Source organism: Pristiophorus japonicus, chromosome 24 (assembly GCF_044704955.1).
Source record: "Pristiophorus japonicus isolate sPriJap1 chromosome 24, sPriJap1.hap1, whole genome shotgun sequence".
Lineage (NCBI taxonomy): Eukaryota > Metazoa > Chordata > Chondrichthyes > Pristiophoridae > Pristiophorus > Pristiophorus japonicus.
The window spans coordinates 19,251,370-19,272,009 of record NC_092000.1 but is presented as its reverse complement, the minus strand read 5'-3'; the positions used below and the strand labels follow the sequence as shown (position 1 = coordinate 19,272,009).

General features: G+C 49.1%; 1 protein-coding gene across 1 annotated transcript in view; it reads left to right on the top strand.

Moving 5' to 3' along the window:
- The window catches only part of LOC139237772 (adhesion G protein-coupled receptor E1-like), a 74,649-nt gene that overhangs the window by 28,233 nt on the left and 25,776 nt on the right, over positions 1 to 20,640 (top strand). The window contains exons 7-11 of the mRNA XM_070866957.1: positions 225 to 341; positions 2,337 to 2,545; positions 14,113 to 14,283; positions 15,362 to 15,556; positions 20,339 to 20,574. Of these exons, the coding sequence (XP_070723058.1) occupies positions 225 to 341; positions 2,337 to 2,545; positions 14,113 to 14,283; positions 15,362 to 15,556; positions 20,339 to 20,574 (928 nt within the window). The remainder of the gene's footprint in view (positions 1 to 224; positions 342 to 2,336; positions 2,546 to 14,112; positions 14,284 to 15,361; positions 15,557 to 20,338; positions 20,575 to 20,640) is intronic.

The window sequence follows — 20,640 nt, the reverse complement described above, 5'->3', positions numbered from 1 at the left end:
ACCGCTAAAAGAAGCGGTTCAAGAAGGCGGCTCACCACCACCTTCCCGAGGGGCAATTAGGGATGGGCAATAAATGCCGGCCTTGCCAGCGACGCCCACATCCCATGAACAAATTTAAGCAAAATTGAGTTCGCTAATTGAGTACGCCTTAGCTGAGTTTAAACGTACAATTTAATCCGAGATGACCTTTAACGGATAAACCACGTTTCTGTTGATGTTCTCAGAGCTTGAAGTACGGGTTCATCGAGGAGACGTTTCAGAGAATGAAAGACTAACGCTAAACGTGAGAGACAACGCCATGGAGCTTTACTGGGGAACAGTCACTGGAGGGACACAATCAGGTAACACTGGCTATTTTTACAACAACAACTTGCATTTATATAGCACCTCTGAACGAAGTAAGGCGGCCCGCACCGTTTCAGACAAAAAGGAAATGGACACCCAATATAAAGAAAGGGACATTTGGACAGGTGACCAAACGCTTGACCAAAGAGGTGGGTCTCTTTCCATCTCTCTCCCCCTTTCTCTCCCATTGTGGCCACTTAGGTAGCAGCTCTGTTACTGTAAGCGGCTGTAGAGGTGCCAGGTGTGGCTGTGAGAGTTTTCAGTCCATTCTGAGTGAGCCCCATTTCCTTACTACAGGCGATCTGTTGCCCGTAGTCTGCTCCCCTAACTATTACCGTTAAACCGAGGCCCCGTCTGCTCTCTCAGGTGGACGTAAAAGATCCCACGGCTCTATTTCGAAGAAGAGAAGTGGAGTTCTCCCCGATGTCCTGGGGCTCAATATTTATCCCTCAATCAACATAACAAAAACAGATAATCTGATCATTATCATATTACTGTGTGTGGGAGCTTGCTGTGCGCAAATTGGCTGCCGCGTTTCCCACATTACAACAGTGACTACACTCCAAAAGTACTTCATTGGCTGTAGAGCGATTTGATACGTCCGTAACAGGCGCTATAAAGTCTTTATTTCTTTCTATTCTTTCCCACTCTAGCATGTCCATGTGACCCATGAGCAGAACAAGTCTCCACGCTCTCCCCTCCCCGCGATCCCATCCTCTGAAGAATTAGGAGCCGATGTAGGCCATTCGGCCCCTCGAGCCTGCTCCGCCATTCAATGAGATCACGGCTGATCTTCTACCTCAACTCCACTTTCCTGCACTATCCCCATATCCCTTGATTCCCTTAATATCCAAAAATCTATCGATCTCTCAACGACTGAGCCTCCACAGCCCTCTGATGTAGAGAATTCCAAAGATTCACCACCCTCTGAATGAAGAAATTCCTCCTCATCTCAGTCCATAATTATAACAGCTACTACATTGTACATTCATTGGCTGGAAAGCGCTTTGAGACGTCCGGTTGTCATGAAAGTCGCTGTATAAATGCAAGTCTTTCGAAATCACCGACCCCTTATTCTGAGACTGTGACCCCTGGTTCTAGACTCCCTAGCGCGGGGAAACATCCTCCCTGCATTTACCCGGTCAAGCCCTGTAAGAATTTTCAATCAGATCACCTCTCATTCTTCTAAAGTCTAGAGAATATAGGCCTAGTCTACTCAATCGCTCCTCATAGGTCAATCCTCCCATCGCAAGAATCAGTCTGGTGAACCTTCGTTGCACTCTCTCAATGGCAAGTATATCCTTCCTTAGGTAAGGAGACCAAAACTGTGCACAATATTCCAGGTGTGGTCTCACCAGGGCCCTATGTAATTGCAGTAAGTCTCCCCCCACCGCCCACAACACGGTCCCACCCTCCCTTCTCTCTGCTGCCCACCTGCGGCCTTGTCCGCAGGCTTCTCCGTTCGACGGGCAGGAAACCTGGTGAGAACATCTATGCAGGGTGTCTGAGGGAGGCCTTACCTCCGGGTTTCCCATCGAGAGCTCCTCCTTCCCCCGCTCCCTCCCCGTAAATATCGGGGCCGTTGAACTCCTACTTCTCTCCCCACACAGCTGCGGCCTGACCTGAAGATATCGCAGGCCCAAGCTGCAAACTCTACAGCAAAAAAAAAATGGACATCCCTGGAGCCACTGGGGAGTGTGGGTTGCCGTGCCAACGGCATGGCACTCACGCAGTGAGCCGTGCTGACTGTTCACGGCACGGACCCCCCCCCTTCGAAGCACCAATTGCCGATTTTTTTTGTTGTGCCAGCAGCACCGTCTCCCCTTTACCTATCACCTCGCGAGCGGTCGGCCGCACGGTGCGCGTCCCCTAAAGCTGTCGCGATTGTGGCCCCGGCGCGCCGAGTGCTTCAAACCGCTCGCTCTCATCCTCCCGTCGGCTCGGGGTGCTCCGCATGGTTCTTAAGCCGTGCCACCATTTCTTCTCACCAGGCGCCGCCGCCGCCACTGCGGTCGCCTTCATCGCCTACGGCAACCTGGCGACCATTTTGGATGGAGATTTTGCAGACGGAGAAAACGGGAAGCTGGAAAAAATGGGCAGGGATTACCGGCTGAACTCTGACGTGGTGACAATCGCGGCGGGAGCCGGACACGAGGTCGAGTTGAGCGAGCCCGTCAACTTCACCTTGAGGCACTTGGAGGTGGGTTCCCGCGCCGCCATTTTGAACAATTTTGTGAGCGGTTATTTTGAGTGATGCGTACTTCAGACCTCCATCCATCCATGGCTCATGGAGGTAACTGCATGGTGTGGGGTACTGAGCCAAAGCTGACCTCCGTAAAGAAAGGGTTCATTCTTGATATTAACTTTTAGCTTTTGCCCGTTAAGTTTCTGCTGGAAGGCTGGAAGTGTCGGTTTCACTTTCCTTTCCAGTGAAATGAAAAGCACAGACATAGAATCATACAATCATAGAACGGTTACAACTCACAAGGAGGCCATTCAGCCCTTTGAGCCCGTGCCGGCTCTCTGCACGAGCAGCTCAGTCAATCCCACTCCCCCGCCCTTTCCCCGTAGCCCTGCAATTTTTTTTCTCTTGCAAGTGTATATATTTTCCCTTTCTCGCTATTTATTAATTACTTCGATGTGGGTGTACAGGGCACAATTGTAAGATTTGCAGTTATCACAAAACTTGGAAGTATAGTGAGCAGCGAAGAGGATCGTGATCGACTTCAGCAGGACATAGACAGGCTGGTGGAATGGGTGGACACGTGGCATGTTATGTCTGCAATTACCATCGAATAACTCCACGAGGCCTTGCACTGTGAGTAAGAGCTGTGAGACTTCAGTACATTTAATACGAATGTAAAGTGAGGGGCAGCATGGCTGACCACTTTTTATATGCCCCTGCACACCTGGGCAGGTAACCCCTGGGGCCTCCAACAGCAGCGCCCTCAGGTGGTACATCGTGACATAGTGAATACAAAGAGTTTGCATACATGACATCATTTCCCGCCGCCCCCCCCCCCACCCAAGTCTTTGATGTGAGTTGATTACAGGGTATAAGAACAGAAGAACATAAGAATTAGGAACAGGAGTAGGCCATCTAGACCCTCGAGCCTGCTCCACCATTCAACAAGATCATGGCTGATCTGGCTGTGGACTCAGCTCCACTTACCCACCCGCTCCCCATAACCCTTAATTCCCTTATTGGTTAAAAATCTATCTATCTTTGACTTGAAAACATTCAATGAGCCAGCCTCAACTGCTTCCTTGGGCAGAGAATTCCACAGATTCACAACCCTCTGGGAGAAGAAATTCCTTCTCAACTCGGTTTTAAATTGGCTCCCCCGTATTTTGAGGCTGTGCCCCCTAATTCTAGTCTCCCCGACCAGTGGAAACAACCTCTCTGCCTCTATCTTGTCTATCCCTTTCATGATTTTAAATGTTTCTATAAGATCATCCCTCATCCTTCTGAACTCCAACGAGTAAAGACCCAGTCTATTCAATCTATCATCATAAGGTTACCCCCTCATCTCCAGAATCAGCCTAGTGAATCGTCTCTGTACCCCCCTCCAAGGCTAGTATATCCTTCCTTAAGTAAGGTGACCAAAACTGCACGCAGTACTCCAGGTGCGGCCTCACCAATACCCTGTACAGTTGCAGCAGGACCTCCCTGCTTTTGTACTCCATCCCTCTCGCAATGAAGGCCAACATTCCATTCGCCTTCCTGATTACCTGCTGCACCTGCAAACTAACTTTTTGGGATTCATGCACAAGGACCCCCAGGTCCCTCTGCACCGCAGCATGTTGTAATTTCTCCCCATTCAAATAATATTCCCTTTTACTGTTTTTTTTTCCCCAAGGTGGATGACCTCACATTTTCCGATACTGTATTCCATCTGCCAAACCTTAGCCCATTCACTTAACCTATCTAAATCTCTTTGCAGCCTCTCTGTGTTCTCTACACAACCCGCTTTCCCACTAATCTTAGTGTCATCTGCAAATTTTGTTACACTACACTCTGTCCCCTCTTCCAGGTCATCTATGTATATTGTAAACAGTTGTGGTCCCAGCACCGATCCCTGTGGCACACCACTAACCACCGATTTCCAACCCGAAAAGGACCCATTTATCCCGACTCACTGCTTTCTGTTAGCCAGCCAATTCTCGATCCATGCTAATACATTTCCTCTGACTCCACGTACCTTTATCTTCTGCAGTAACCTTTTGTGTGGCATCTTATCGAATGCCTTTTGGAAATCTAAATACACCACATCCATCGGTACACCTCTATTCACCATGCTCGTTATATCCTCAAAGAATTTCAGTAAATTAGTTAAACATGATTTCTCCTTCATGAATCCATGTTGCATCTGCTTGATTGCACTATTCCTATCTAGATGTCCCACTATTTCTTCCTTAATGATAGCTTCAAGCATTTTCCCCACTACAGATGTTAAACTAACCGGCCTATAGTTACCTGCCTTCTGTCTGCCCCCTTTTTTAAACAGAGGCGTTACATTAGCTGCTTTCCAATCCGATGGTACCTCCCCAGAGTCCAGAGAATTTTGGTAGATTATAACGAATGCTTCTGCTATAACTTCTGCCATCTCTTTTAATACCCTGGGATACATTTCATCAGGACCAGGGGACTTGTCTACCTTGAGTTCCATTAGCCTGTCCAGCACTACCCCCTTAGTGATAGTGATTGTCTCAAGGTCCTCCGCATGGTTTTTATGTCTTCTACTGTGAAGACCGAAGCAAAATAATTGTTTAAGGTCTCAGCCATTTCCACATTTCCCATTATTAAATCCCCCTTCTCATCTTCTAAGGGACCAACATTTACTTTAGTCACTCTCTTCCGTTTTATATATCAGCAAAAGCTTTTACTGTCTGTTTTTATTTTTTGCGCAAGTTTACTTTCGTAATCTATCTTTCCTTTCTTTATTGCTTTCTTAGTCATTCTTTGCCATGGTTTAAAATGTTCCCAATCTTCTAGTTTTCCACTAACCTTGGCCACCTTATACGCATTGGTTTTTAATTTGATACTCTCCTTTATTTCCTTGGTTATCCACGGCTGGTTATCCCTTTTCTTACCGCCCTTCTTTTTCACTGGAATATATTTTTGTTGAGCACTATGAAAGAACTCCTTAAAAGTCCTCCACTGTTCCTCAATTGTGCCACTGTTTAGTCTGTGTTCCCAGTCTACTTTAGCCAACTCTGCCCTCATCCCACTGTAGTCCCCTTTGTTTAAACATAGTAAGCTTGTTTGAGACATCACTTCCTCACCCTCAATCTGTATTACAAATTCAACCATACTGTGATCACTCATTCCGAGAGGATCTTTTAATAGGAGATCGTTTATTTTTCCTGTCTCATTACACAGGACCAGATCTAAGATAGCTTGCTCCCCTGTAGGTTCTGTAACATACTGTTCTAAGAAACAATCCCGTATGCATTCTATGAATTCCTCCTCAAAGGCTACCCCGTGCGATTTGATTTGACCAATCGATATGTAGGTTAAAATCCCCCAGGATTACTGCCGTTCCTTTTTCACATGCTTCTATTGTTCCCTTGATTATTGTCCGCCCCACCATGAAGTTATTATTTGGGGGCCTATAAACTACGCCCACCAGTGACTTTTTCCCCTTACTATCTCTAATCTCCGCCCACAATGATTCAACATTTTGTTCATTAGAGCCAATATCGTCTCTCACAACTGCCCTGATATCATCCTTTATTAACAGAGCTACCCCACCTCCTTTCCCCTCTTGTCTATCTTTCCGAATTGTCAGATACCCCTGTATGTTTAATTCCCAGTCTTGGCCACCCTGCAACCAAGTTTTCTGTAATGGCCACCAAATCATACCCATTTGTAATGATTTGTGCCGTCAACTCATTTACTTTGTTTCGAATGCTGCGTGCGTTTAGGTAAAATGTTTTAATACTAGTTTTTAAACCATGATTTTTAGTTTTGACCCCTCCTGCAGTCCCTTTATATTCATACATATTGTCCCTTCCTATCACCTTGTGGTTTACACTTACCCCAGTGTTACTCTGCTCTGTTGCCTCCTACCTTTTGCATTCTTTCTTGGGGTTCTGTTCATCTGAGCTCTCACCCACTCTAACTAGCTCAGAGCCCTCTCCTGGGTTCCCATCCCCCTGCCAAGCTAGTTTAAAGGTTAAGGCAACCCGGAGCCCTGTGTTCCCTGGTTGACTGAGTGTTGCTTCTGGCCTGGGTGAGTTGGTTGGGCCACTGCTGTCTTGCAGCGCGACTGGTTGGGTGGACTGTTGGTGATGGTGGGATCATCCTCGTGGTTGGCAGCGAGGTCTGTTGTCGATTGGGCGTGTGTCGGTGGGTCACTGAAGATGAGGTCCTCTTCCGGTGGTTCCTGGTTATCTGTGAATCATAATTTGGTTTGGTCCAAATGTTTTCTGCACATTTGACCATTAAGTAGTTAGACAACAAACACTCTATTCCCCTCCTTGGCTAATATAGTGCCGGCGACCCATTTGGTGCCCTAACCGTAATTCAGCACAAACACAGGGTCATTTACAGTGATGTCGCGTGATACAGCCGCGCGATCATGGTACGTGTTTTGCTGATAACGCTTGGTTTCCACCTGATCAATGAGGTCAGGGTGCACTAAGGAGAGCCTGGTTTTGAGTGCTCGTTTCATTAGTAATTCTGCAGGGAGAGCCCTGGTAAGTGAGTGGGGTCGTGTCCTGTAGCTGAACAGTACCTGGGACAGGTGGGTTTGTAAGGAGCCTTCCGTGACACGTTTCAAGTTCTGCTTTATGGTTTGGACTCCCCGCTCCACTTGGCCGTTGGATGCGGGCTTTAACGGAGCAGATCTGACATGCTTTGATGTCATTACGGGTCATGAATTCATTGAATTCTGAGCTGGTGAAGCACGGACCATTGTCGCTGACAAGAATGTCGGGGAAGCCATGGGTGGCAAACATGGTCCTGAGGCTTTCAATAGTGGCTGCAGACATGCTGGGTGCAATTATTAACACATTCAATCCATTTGGAGTAGGCATCCACTACAACCAGGAACATCTTTCCCAGAAAGGGGTCCGCATAATCCACATGGATCCTGGACCATGGTTTTGAGGGCCAGGACCAGAGACTAAGTGGAGCCTCTCTGGGAGCATTGCTCAGTTGTGAGCATGTGTTACACTGGTGCACACACGACTCCAGGTCCGAGTCAATGCCGGGCCACCAGACGTGGGACCTGGCGATAGCTTTCATCATGACTATGCCTGGGTGGGTGCTGTGTCGGTCACGTATGAATGTTTCCCTGCCTTTCTTTGGCAAGGTAACACAGTTGCCCCGCAAGAGGCAATCTGAATGGATCGACATTTCATCTTTACGACGGTGAAACGGCTTGATCTCGTCTTGCATGTCTCTAGGGACCGCTGGCCAGCCCCCATTGAGGACGCAACTTTTTACAAGGGATAGCAGAGAATCCTGGCTGGTCCAGGTCTTAATTTGGCGGGCCATTACGGGTGACCCTTCGCTATCAGAGGTATCCATGGCCAGCAGCAGATCTGCGGGCTGCGCCGTTTCCACCCGATGGTGGGCAAAGGAATTCAGCTGAGAGCATCGGCGCAGTTTTCAGCGTCTGGCCTGTGGCAGATCACATAGTCGTAGGCAGACAGTGTTAGTGCCCATCTTTGGATTCGAGATGAAGCATTGGTGTTTATGTTTTTGCTTTCCGAAAACAGTGAGATTAGGGGCTTGTGGTCCATCTCTAACTCGAACCTGAGTCCGAACAAATATTGGTACTAAAGCCTTCTTTTCGACCATGCTGTAGCCTCTTTTGGCCTTTGATAGTGATATGTACTTACTATACAGTATAAATGTACACAAGGTCTATGCTAGAGAGAAGGTCACTCTGTGACCAGTAACCTTTATTCCAGCACTCAAGTGATGAAGGTGGGTGGAGTTTTCCCTTTTATACCTGAAAGTCCAGGTTAGGAGTGTCTCCCACAAGTTCACCACCTCGTGGTCATTGTTCTCACAGTGTAAAACTTAGGTCAGTTTATACATGGATTACAATGACAGTTGAATACATGACATCACCTTCCCCCCAAAGTCTTATTGGGATTACAGGTTGAGTCTCTCTGGTGGTTTATGCTCCCTTGTAGAGTGTCTGAGTTGGGGCTCTGGTTGTTGGGGTTGGCCTGAGTGTCTGTTGTTTGTGGTGTCTTTGGCCTGTCCGGACTATCTATAGTGACTGGGCTCTCCTCCACTTGGCTCCCACAAATTCACCACCTAATGGTCAATATTCTCACAATATACAACTTAAGTCAATTTATACATAAATTACAATAACAATTAAATACATGACAGATAGGCTTCTGGACGCAACCGGTTAGAGCTTGCCCACTGCATTGGCTTGCTGCAAAACACACCCGACACCGTACGACGATGCATCACATGCTAAAACTAGACATTTACGTGGGTCATATAATACCAGCAACTTATCCGAACACAGCAGTTTTCTGGCCTTCTTAAAGGCGGCCTCCTGATTTTTACCCCAAGCCCAGTCATCTCCCTTGCATAACAGCTTGTGCAAGGTGCTCAATCCTGGAAGAAAGTTACCGAAATAGTTGAGGGGTCCCAGGAACGAGCGCAGCTCCGTTACATTTCGTGGTCTGGGTGCATTCTTGATGGCCTCTGTCTTCGAGTCCGTGGGTCCGATACTGCCGCAATCTTCTTCCCCAGGAATTCTACCTCTGGCGCCAGGAAGGCAGATTTGGATCGTTTCAACCGGAGTTCAACTCTGTTTAGTTGACTTACAACTTCTTCCAGGTTGTGCAGGTGTTTGGAGGTGTCGCGGCCAGTGATGAGGGTGTTGTCCTGAAATACGACCGTGCGCGGAACTGATTTCAACAAGCTCTCCATGTTTCTTTGGAATATGGCAGCAGCCGAGCGAATCCCCAACGGGCACCTGTGGTACACGAACAGTCCTTTGTGCGTGTTGATGCATGTTCATTTTTTCGATGACTCAACCAGCTCCTGGGTCATGTAAGCAGAGGTTAGATGCAGCTTGGTGAACGGCATTCCGCCTGCTAATGTCGCAAAAAGGTCATCAGCTTTGGGCAGTGGGTACTGGTCCTGTAACGAGACTCGGTTGATCGTTACTTTGTAGTCGCCGCAGATTCTGACCGTGCCATCACTCTTCAGTACTGGTACAATCGGACTGACCCACTCGTTGAACTCGACTGGCGAAATGATTCCCTCGCGTTGAAGTCTCTCCAATTCAATCTCCACTTTCTCCCTCATCATGTAAGGGACCGCTCGAGCCTTGTGAACAGGCCGTGCCTCGGGGACCAAGTGGATCTGTACTTTGGCGCCTGTGAAATTGCCGATGCCTGGTTCAAATAAAGATGGGAACTTGCTCAGCACTTGAGCACAGGAAGCATCGTCCACTGACGTCTTCCCAGTTCCACCGAATCTTCCCCATCCAGCTTCTGCCAAGCAGCGTTAGCCCATCGCCTGGTACAATCCACAGTGGCAGCTCCTGTGCCTCTCCATCATAGGATACTTTTACGTGTGCACTGCCGATAACTGGGATCAGTTCCTTGGTGTAAATGCGCAGCTTTATCTGAATCAGGCTCAGCTTGGGTCTTTGTGCTTTGTTGTTGCCCCATAATTGACTGACTCGCTCCATGGAGACAGGAACGCCATTTAATTTGACTTTTATCATCATGGGAGGACTTTTTGTGGAGCGGGTGTGCACCCCATACACTGCTCCCTCGAGCTGAGTTGCCTCTCCAGCTTGTCCTTTGTGATCCACGCTGAATCGGGGCTCTTCTGCCGACTCCTTTGCAACGCGGTGAGTCGCCGTACGTTTGCACATTCGCTGGAGGTGGCCCCTTGTTCTGCAGCTTTTTCACACATCATCTTTAAATCGACACTGATGGGCCCCATGATTACCCCTGCAACGCCAGCATTGTGCCAATGATTTCGCATTTACGCCCCTTGGCGGCATGGCAGCAGCAGGCATGTAGGCTCTGCTCTGTACAGCTCTTATTGGTTCAACAGTTCTGGTGCAATCGGCGTTATTTTACGTACAGTACTTGCCAGTGAGCTCCGATTCTGGTAGGAAGTCATCTGCATGGTATTGCGACTCGAGGACATGAACGCCTGGCTTATGGTGATGGCCTTCTTCAGTTCCGGCAGCCAGTAGCTTGCGAAGGATATCCTCGTGGCCTATGCCCATCACAAAAGCATCTCGCAATGCACAGTTCAAAAATCCCGCGAATTCACACGGTCCACGAGCCGTCTTAAGTCGGCGACATACTTCGCCACGTCCTGGCCCTCCCGGCGACGGTGTGTGTAGAAGCGATACCTGGCCGTTAGGATGCTTTCCGTTGGTTTGAGGTGTTCCCAAATCAGCGTGTGCAGCTCTGCGTATGACTTCTCCGTTGGTTTCACTGGTGCAAGCAGATCCCCGATGAGGCCGTAGGCCGTGGACCCTCAGCTGGTCAACAGATTCGCCCTGCGTTTTCCTTCCAGTGCCTCGCCGTCCAGGTCACTGGCCACGAAATGCTGGTCAAGCTGCTCGATAAAGGCTTCCCAATCTTCACCCTCTGCATACTTTTCTAAAACACCAATGGCAGCCATGACTGCGTAAAAGTTCGTGATCTGTAACTCGTCGCCAGTTGTTATGTCTGCAATTACCATCGAATAACTCCACGAGGCCTTGCACTGTGTGTAAGAGCTGTGTGACTTCAGTCCATTTAATACGACTGTAAAGTGAGGGGCAGCATGGCCGACTGCCTTATATATGCCCCTGCACACCTGGGCAGCTAACCCCTGGGGCCTCCAACAGCAGCGCCCTCAGGTACATAGTTACGTAGTCAACACAAAGAGTTTGCAGATATCACAAAACTTGGAAGTAAGGTGGGCAGCGAGGCAGATAGTGATAGACTTCAGGAAGACACAGGCAGGCTGGTGGAATGGGCGGACACGTGGCAGATGAAATTTAACGCAGAAAAGTGCAAAGTGATACATTTTGGTAGGACGAATGAGGAAAGGCATTATAAACTAAAGGGTACAATCCTAAAGAGGGTACATGAACAGAAAGACCGGGGAGTATATGTGCACAAGTCATTGAAGGTGGCAGGGCAGGTTGAGAAAGTGGTTAAAAAAGCTTACGGGATCCTGGGCTTCATAAATAGAGGCATAGAGTACAAAAGCAAGGAAGTTATGATGAACCTGTATAAAACACTGGTTTGACCTAAATTGGAGTATTGTGTCCAATTCTGGGCACCACATTTTCAGAAGGATGTGAAGGCTTTAGAGAGGGTGCAGAAAAGATTTACCGGAATGGTTCCCGGGATGAAGGACTTCAGTTACGTGGATAGACTGGAGAAGCTGGGGTTCTCCTCAGAGCAGAGAAGGTTGAGAGGAGATTTGATCGAGGTGTTCAAAATCATGAGGGGGTCTAGATAGAGAGAAACTGTTCCCATTGGCGGAAGGATCATGAGCCAGAGGACACAGCAGCATTTATATAGTGCCTTTCATGACCACCAGAAGCCCCAAACAGCCGAAGTGTAGTCGCTGTTGTAATGTAGGAAACGCAGTAACTAATTTGTGCACAGCAAGCCCCCATAAACAGAATGTGGTAATGACCAGATAATCTGTTTTTTTGTTATGTTGATTGAGGGATAAATATTGGCCCCAGGACACCGGGGAGAACTCCCCTGCTCTTCTTCGAAATAGCGGCGTGGGATCTTGTACACCCGTGTGAGAGAGCCAACGGGGCCTCGGTTTAACGTTTCATCTGAAAGACGGCCCCTCCGACAGTGCGGCACTCCCTCAGCACCGCATTGTAGTGTCAGTCTCGATTTATGTGTTCAAGCTCCTGGAGTGGGACTTGAACACACAACCTTCTGACTCAGAGGGGAGTGTGCTACTCACTGAGCCACAGCTGACACATAAGTACGCGTGTAATTATTATTAATAATGGATATTATAGTAGGCTTAATCTGACGGGATTGTACAGGTTAGATGCAGGAAGAATGTTCCCGATGTTGGGGAAGTCCAGAACCAGGGGTCACAGTCGAAGGATAAGGGGTAAGCCATTTAGGACCGAGATGAGGAGAAACTTCTTCACTCAGAATTGTGAACCTGTGTAATTCTCTACCACAGAAAGTTGTTGAGGCCAGTTTGTTAGATATATTCAAAAGGGAGTTAGATGTGGCCCTTACGGCTAAAGGGATCAAGGCGTATGAAGAGAAAGCAGGAATGGGGTACTGAGGTGAATGATCAGCCATGATCATATTGAATGGTGGTGCAGGCTCGAAGGGCCGAATGGCCTACTCCTGCACCTATTTTCTATGTTTCTATGTTAAGGATGGGGGAGCGGTGGAGTTAAGGGTGGGGGAGGGGATGGGATAATGGTGGGAGAGGGGCGGAGTTAAGGGTGGTGGAGGGGGCGAGGTTAAGGTGGGGAAGGGGATGGGATAATGGTGGGAGAAGGGGATGGAGATAAAGGTGGGGGAGGGGCGGGGTTAAGGATGAGGGAGGGGGATGACAGTCTTTGGACCCTATTATCTTGAGGGATTACCTAGAAACACATGAATAAGGACACCCATTCTATGACACTTCATCGTAAGCTGATCTTAACCTGGGTGGGGAGGGGGGGGGGGTTGCTGTTGTGTTGCTATAATTTGCCTCAGTGCCTCTGGGCTGGAATGCAGCTCCTGATCACTATTCCTGCTGTGTGTGGATAGCGGCTGAGGGCAGGATCGTCTGTGCTGCCTCCCAGTGTCGAAGGCCACGCATTGCCTCGGTCACCAGTGAAGAACAGCCATGGAACTGAGTCAAACTCTTGAGACGAGGATGAGGGGAAAGCTGGGAAGAAAATCCCAACTCCAGCATTTTTAAAATAAATAAACGCCACATTTTTTTTGAAAATTTCATAAAGTATTATATTCTTCTAAAACAATGTCTTTTTGTTGTCTTTTTAAATAATTGTAAAAATCAAAGTCCCCGTTTCTAAATATGATAACATAACACATCATAGGCAGTCCCTCGGGTTCGAGGATGACTTGCTTCCACACTAAAAATGAGTACTGAGGTGACTGATGAACTCATTTTAAACGGTGGAAGATGCCTGTGCGGGGATTCTTTTAATGTGGGGTGACCGTTGCACACCAGCCACCACACGGGCTTGACAGAGCAAGGTCTGGGTCCAGTGGCAAGGGGATCCAAGACGACAGGAGACCAGGCTCCGCTGTATGTGCCAATACATACACACAAGCTCAAACATACTCCTACTGTCCTCCATCCTTCCTCCCTCCCACAGGGCCTCTCCCTACGTGGAATTCATAGTCCGCAATGTGAGCCTCACCACCTCACAGCCTCGCTATGGGCCCGTGCTGTGCCTTCCCTTGGTCTTGTCCACACTGCTCCACCTCTGGGCTCCGACCTCTCCACTCCTCCGTGCCTCGTCCGACCTCTCCTCTCCGCTTCCGATCTCTGGACCTCGTCCATCCCAACCTCTGGACCTCATCCGTCCCGACATCCGCTCCTCCTCTCCTCTCCACTTCGGATCTCTGGACCCCACCGGTCCCGATCTCCGGATCCCGCCGATCCCAACCTCCGCTCCTCTCTGCTTCCAATCTCCGGATCCCGCCGATCCCGACCTCTGTGCCTCGTCTGTCCTCTCCGCTCCGCTTCCGATCTCCGGATTGTAATGACGACGCTTAGAATAATCAAAATAACAACTGCTTGGTTCTTTGACGCAGGAAAGAAGTTCGAACAAAATCCCACTGTGTGTCTATTGGGAACATACCAATGAGAGAAGTTTCTGGTCTCCGAGGGGCTGCAAGGTGATCATCTCCAGCGGGAGCCAGACAACATGCGGGTGTGTGCACCTGGCGAGCTTCGCCGTTCTAACGGCCCCCTATAAAATGCAGGTAACGTCCGGTTTGTAAAGTCTCTGCATAACCTTGATACGAAATATCACTGGTAAAGGCCAAATAGTTCATATTATCCCATCTCTTCCCCTTGCCTCAGCTCATCCGCTGCTGAAACCCTCATCATTGCCTTTGTTACCTCTAGACTTGGCTACTCCAACGCACTTCTGGCCGGCCTCCCACATTCTACCCGACGTAAACTAGAGGTGATCTAACTCGCACCAAGTCCCGCTCACCCACCACCCCCTGTGTTCGCTGACCTACATTGTCTTCCGGTTAAGCAACGCCTCGATTTCAAAATTCTCATCCTTATTCTCAATCCCTCCATGGCCTCGCCCCTCCCTATCTCTGTCATCTCCTCCGGCCCTGGGATGTCTGCGCTCCTCAAATTCTGCCCTCTTGAGAATCCCTGATTATAATCGCACAACCATTGGTGGCCGTGCCTTTTGTTGCCGGGGCCCCAAGCTCTGGAACTTGTTCCAGGGCCCGGCGCTCCAGCTCTATTTATAGCCCCGACCTGCGGTGGTGTTCACACACAGGTCGGGGCAGCCCACAAAAACTTACCATTATATCTGCACCGGCCAACAAGAGGTCATCCAGTCTAATCCCAATTACCAGCTCTAGGTCCGTAACCCTGCAGGTTACGGCACTTTAAGTGCCCGTCCAACCATCTCTGAAAAGTGGTGAGGATTTCTGCATCCACCACTCTTCCAGGCAGCGAGGTCCGGATCCCCACAATCCTCTGCATAAAGCAGCTCCCCCCTCACCTGCGCTAATTTCTCCTTATTGTGGCTCAGTGCCACACTGGTCCGGTGAGGCTCCTTGGGACGACTTGCTATGTTAAAGGCGGCTGTGTCCTGGGATACGAGGATCTTTATACAGGCCTACGCCTAGAGCCCCAGGACCACAAGAGCCCGAACCTCGCGGACCACCTGGTAAGTTGGTCGACATTTTTTCAGGTTGCACTTTCTGCCCCAATAATCTGCAGCGAAAATGGTGTGGCATTCCTAGGTTGCTGCATACCCTGAAACATTCCCCCCACTGCTTCTCAATTAGTGCTTGTTGTTGTTTGTTGCAGGTTGACTTAGCCCTTCACATTATCACTCTCATCGGGGTCAGCGTGTCGCTCGCCTGTCTCGCAATCTCTATCGTCACATTCGCCTTCTGCCGGTCCATCCAGCGCGAGACTCGCACCATCCACGCCAACCTGTGCCTGAGCCTTTTCCTGGCACAGCTGCTCTTCGTAACCGGGATTTCGAGGACAAGTGACAAGGTGAGGAATTCCGAGCGGAACTCGCTCCACTTCCGAACTGTCGGGTAACCATCACTTGAGGTAATCCAAAACTTGGCTGCCCCGTGTCCTAACTCGCACCGAGTCCCGCTCATCCATCACCCCCTGTACTCGTTGCCCTGTGTCCTAACTCGCACCGAGTCCCGCTCATCCATCGCCCCCTGTACTCGTTGCCCTGTGTCCTAACTCGCACCGAGTCCCGCTCATCCATCACCCCCTGTGCTCAGTGCCCTGTGTCCTAACTCGCACCGAGTCCCTTTCATCCATCACCCCTTGTGCTCAGTGCCCCGTGTCCGAACTCATACCAAGTCCCGCTCATCCATCACCCCCTGTGCTCAGTGCCCTTTGTCCTAACTCGCACCGAGTCCCGCTCACCCATCACCCCCTGTACTCGTTGCCCTGTGTCCTAACTCGCACCGAGTCCCGCTCACCCATCACCCCCTGTGCTCACTGCCCCGTGTCCTAACTCGCACCGAGTCCCGCTCACCCATCACCCCCTGTACTCATTGCCTTGTGTCCTAACTCGCACCAAGTCCCGCTCATCCATTGCCCCCTGTGCTTACTGCCCCGTGTCCTAACTCGCACCAAGTCCTGCTCACCCATCACCCACTGTGCTCGTTGCCTGTGTTCTAACTCGCACCAAATCCCGTTCACCCATCACCCCCTGTGCTCGCTGACCTACATTGGCTCCCGCTTAAGCAACGCCTCGATTTCAAAATTCTCATTCTTGTTTACAAATCCCTCCATGGCTTCGCCCCCTCCCTATCTCTGTAATCTTTTTTAACCCCAGAGATGTCTACACTCCTCTAATTCTGCCCTCTTGAGCATCCCTGATTATAATCGGTCAACCATTGGTGGCCGTGCCTTCTGTTGCCTGGGCCCCAAGCTCTGGAACTCCCTCCCTAAACCTCTCTGTCTCTCTACCTCTCTTTCCTCCTTTAAGACGCTCCTTAAAACTTGCCTCTTTAACCAAGCTTTTTGTTACCTGCCTTAATTCCTTCTTTTGTGGCTCGGTGTCAAATTTATCTGATTTGCCTGTAACACTGTTGTGAAGCGCCTTGGGACATTTTACTTTGTTAAAGGTGCTATATAAATAAAAATTATTATTATTATTATCATTAATAATAAAAACAGTAAATGCTGGAAATCTCAGCGGGTCAGGCAGCATCTGTGGAGAGAGAAACAGAGTTAACGTTTCAGGTCGATGACCTTCGTCAAAACTGGAGAGTGTTCGAAATGAACAGATTCTTCAGGAGCACTGAAAGGGGGAGGGGAGGAACGATCAAGAGGGAAGGTCTGTGACAGGGTGGAAGGCAGGAGAGATTAGAGAGACAAAGGGGATGATGGGCCGAATTGAGATGGTAATGGCACAAGTTAGAAAAAGATGATAGGGTGTGAATGGCGGGATAATTACCAGTTGCCATGGGAAACACCAACAGTCGGTCAGCTATTGATCAGTGAGCTGGGTGACACAGAGAGAGAGATAAGCAAAGCCAAAAAGCACAATGTCAAGTTCCACGTGTATGCCGATGACACCCAGTCCTAATTCTCCATCACCTCTCTCTGCCCCTCCACTGCTTCTGTCTTGCCAGACTGCTCGGCCAATGGCTGAGTGGGTTTGCTGGCACCCTAAGGTCAATGTTGTGTGCACACAGAGTTCTGAGTACATTTCTGTCTGGGCTTGTGACTTTCTGGAACTGTCGAGAATTCCAAAGATTCACAACCCTCTGAGAGAAGAAATTCCTCCTCATCCCCATTTTAAATGGGCGGCCCTTTATTCTGAGACTATGCCCCCTAGTTCCAGATTACCCCACGAGGGGAAACATCCTCTCTGCATCTACCCTGTCAAACCCCCTCAGAATCTTACACATTTCAATAAGGTGACCTCTTAGTCTTCTAAACGCCAATGAGTACAGGCCCAAGCTGCTCAACCTTTCTTCATAAGACAATCCCTTCATCTCAGGAAACAACCCCATCAACCCTCTCGGAACTGCCTCCAACGCAAGTATATCCCTCCTTAAATAAGGAGACCAAAACTGCACGCAGTACTCCAGGTGTGGCCTCACCAATGGAGTCGGGCCTGGTGTATTTAAATGAGGCCAGGAGTTAAAATAAAACGGGCCTCCTGATGGCCAGCCGGGGAGAGCCTGGAGCTCACCTCACCAACCCCACATTCACTCACTGCATTAAAATTGGGGCTTCGAAGAACAAGATGCAGACATGACCGGGTGGGGGGAGGGGTGGGGGGAGCGGGGGGGGAAGGGAAGGACATTTACAACAACAAGCGCATATCAGGCCCTACACTGAGCAGAGATCCGATAATCGCTTTAGACATCGAGTGTCAGCCGTAGCTTTCTCTTTTGGAGAGCTGTCATTGTTGTAATGTATTGATCTGTGTGAGAACACCACCACAGGTCGGGGCTATAAATAGAGCTCGGGCGCCGGGCCCTGGAACATCGCAGGTGAATGGGGGTACGGGGCCCAGAAGAGCCGAAGGCCCAGGGGCAGCACGGGCCCAGCCCATACTGCGACATGTGTGCACACTAGGTCCGTGCAGCAGAGCTGGTTTCCAGTCGTCCTGGTTAACCCTTGCCACTGGACCAAGACCTAGCTCTGTCAAGCCCGTGTGGTGGCTGGTGTGCAACGGTCACCACACGTTAAAAAAAAATCCACGCGCCGTTTTTAAGCCTAATTTTCGGGTTTTATGTCTGCGGTAAGAGCGGGGGGCGGGGAGGGGGCCGGTGCACGAGGATTCGCGGCACAAAATCGTGAGTTTTGCCAAATTTAGTCCGGGGCCGGGAGCGCTGCGAGAGAGGCCTTGAGAGAGAGGGGAAAAAATTGCAAAAGCCATTCAAATAACATTTACAAAACCCTTAGCTAGCGAATCGCTGAAAAAGAATTGAAAAATAAAAACTTTAACTTACTTTTTTGCGGGACTTCATACTTACCGCTGCTGGCAGAGCTGCTCTGACAGGTTTGACCCTGTCGGTATTCTGAGGAGTTAGTTGTATGGATATCGGTGTAACATTCTATCCATAGTCAAGGGGTTGAGGAATATAGCATTTTGTCTTTAAAGTAGCGTATCACCAGTGGTGGCCGTGCCTTCAGCTATCCAGGCCCCAAGCTCTGGAATTCCCTTCCTAAACCTCTCCGCCTCTCTCCCGCTCTCTCCTGCTTTTAAGGTGTACCTTAACAAAAGAACATAAGAAATAGGAGCAAGATTAGGCCATACGGCCCCTCGAGCCTGCTCTGCCATTCAATACGATCATGGCTGATCTGATCATGGACTCATGTCCGTTTCCCCGCCCGCTCCCCATAACCCCTTATTCCCTTATCGTTTAAGAAACTGTCTATTTCTGTCTTAAATTTATTCAATATCCCAGCTTCCCCAGCTCTCTGAGGCAGGGAATTCCACAGATTTACAACCCTCTGAGAGAAGAAATTTCTCCTCATCTCAGTTTTAAATGGGCGGCCCCTTATTCTAAGATCATGCCCTCTAGTTCTAGTCTCCCCCTATCAGTGGAAACATCCTCTCTGCATCCACCTTGTCGAGCCCCCTCATAATCTCATATGTTTCGATAAGATCACCTCTCATTCTTCTGAATGCCAATGAGTAGAGGCCCAACCTACTCAACTTTTCCTCATAAGTCAACCCCCTCATCTCCGGAATCAACCTTGTGAACCTTCTCTGAACTGCCTCCAAAGCAAGTATATCCTTTCGTAAATATGGAAACCAAAACTGCACGCAGTATTCCAGGTGTGGCCTCACCAATACCCTGTATAATTGTAGCAAGACTTCCCTGCTTTTATACTCCATCCCCTTTGCAATAAAGGCCAAGATACCATTGGTCTTCCTGATCACTTGCTGTACCTGCATACTATCCTTTTGTGTTTCATACACAAGTACTGTGCATGAATCACTTACCTTTCACCTGCCCTAATTTCTCCTTCTGTGACTCAGTGTCAAAGCTTGTCTGATAACACTCCTGTGAAGCACCTTGGGATGTTTCACTAGGTTAAAGGAGCTATATAAATGCAAAAGCAAAATACTGCGGATGCTGGAATCTGAAATGAAAATAAGAAATGCTAGAAATCTCAGCGGGTCAGGCAGCATCTGTGGAGAGAGAAACAGAGGTAACATTTCAGGTGGATGACCCTTCGTCAGAACTGGAAAAAGCGAGAGATGTAACAGGTTTTTAAACAAGTGTAGAGGCAAAGGAGGGGGAGGAAAGAACAAAAGGGAAGGTCTGCGATAGGGGGGAAGGCAGGAGAGATTAGAGAGACAAAAGGGATGAGGGTGTGAGGCAAAGGAGATGGTACTGGGACAAGTTAAAAAAACAAATTCTGCCATGTTTCTGCCATTTACACCCTATCTAGATTCATCTTTTGTTTCTTAGCTTATTATAATCGCTCAACTATTGGTGGCCCTGCCTTCTGTTGCCTCGGCCCTAAACTCTGGAACTCCCTCCCTAAACCTCGCCACCTCTCTACCTCTCTTTCCTCCTTTAAGTCATTCCTTAAAACCTACCTCTTTGACCAAGCTTTTGGTCACCTGCGCTAATTTCCCCTTGTGTGGCTCAGTGTCAAATATTTTGTCTTACAACACTCCTGTGAAGCGCCTTGGGATGTTTTACGACGGGAAAGGCGCTATATAAATACAAGTTGTATGTTTAATGTTACCGTTTAACGTAAACGCCACAGAGATGGAATCATTCAAGACAACAGAAACCAGTTGACATTTGGAATGGACTTTCTTCCTTCCAGGTTGTGTGCGCGGTGATAGCGGGACTGCTACATTACTTCTTTCTGGCGGCGTTTGCCTGGATGTTTCTGGAAGGACTGCACCTTTTCCTCATGGTGCGGGACCTGCGGCAAGTGAAAGGGTCTCGGAGCACCACCAGCACAGCCGCGCACCTCTACATGCTCGGTTACGCGTTACCCGCTGTAGTGGTGGCCATTTCCGCTGCCGTCAACCCCAGTGGCTTCGGGACGTTGCAACAGTGAGTAGTCCGGTCTTACTGCCTCGTGTCATGTTCTCGCTCCGATTCCTCATCATCACAGGCAGT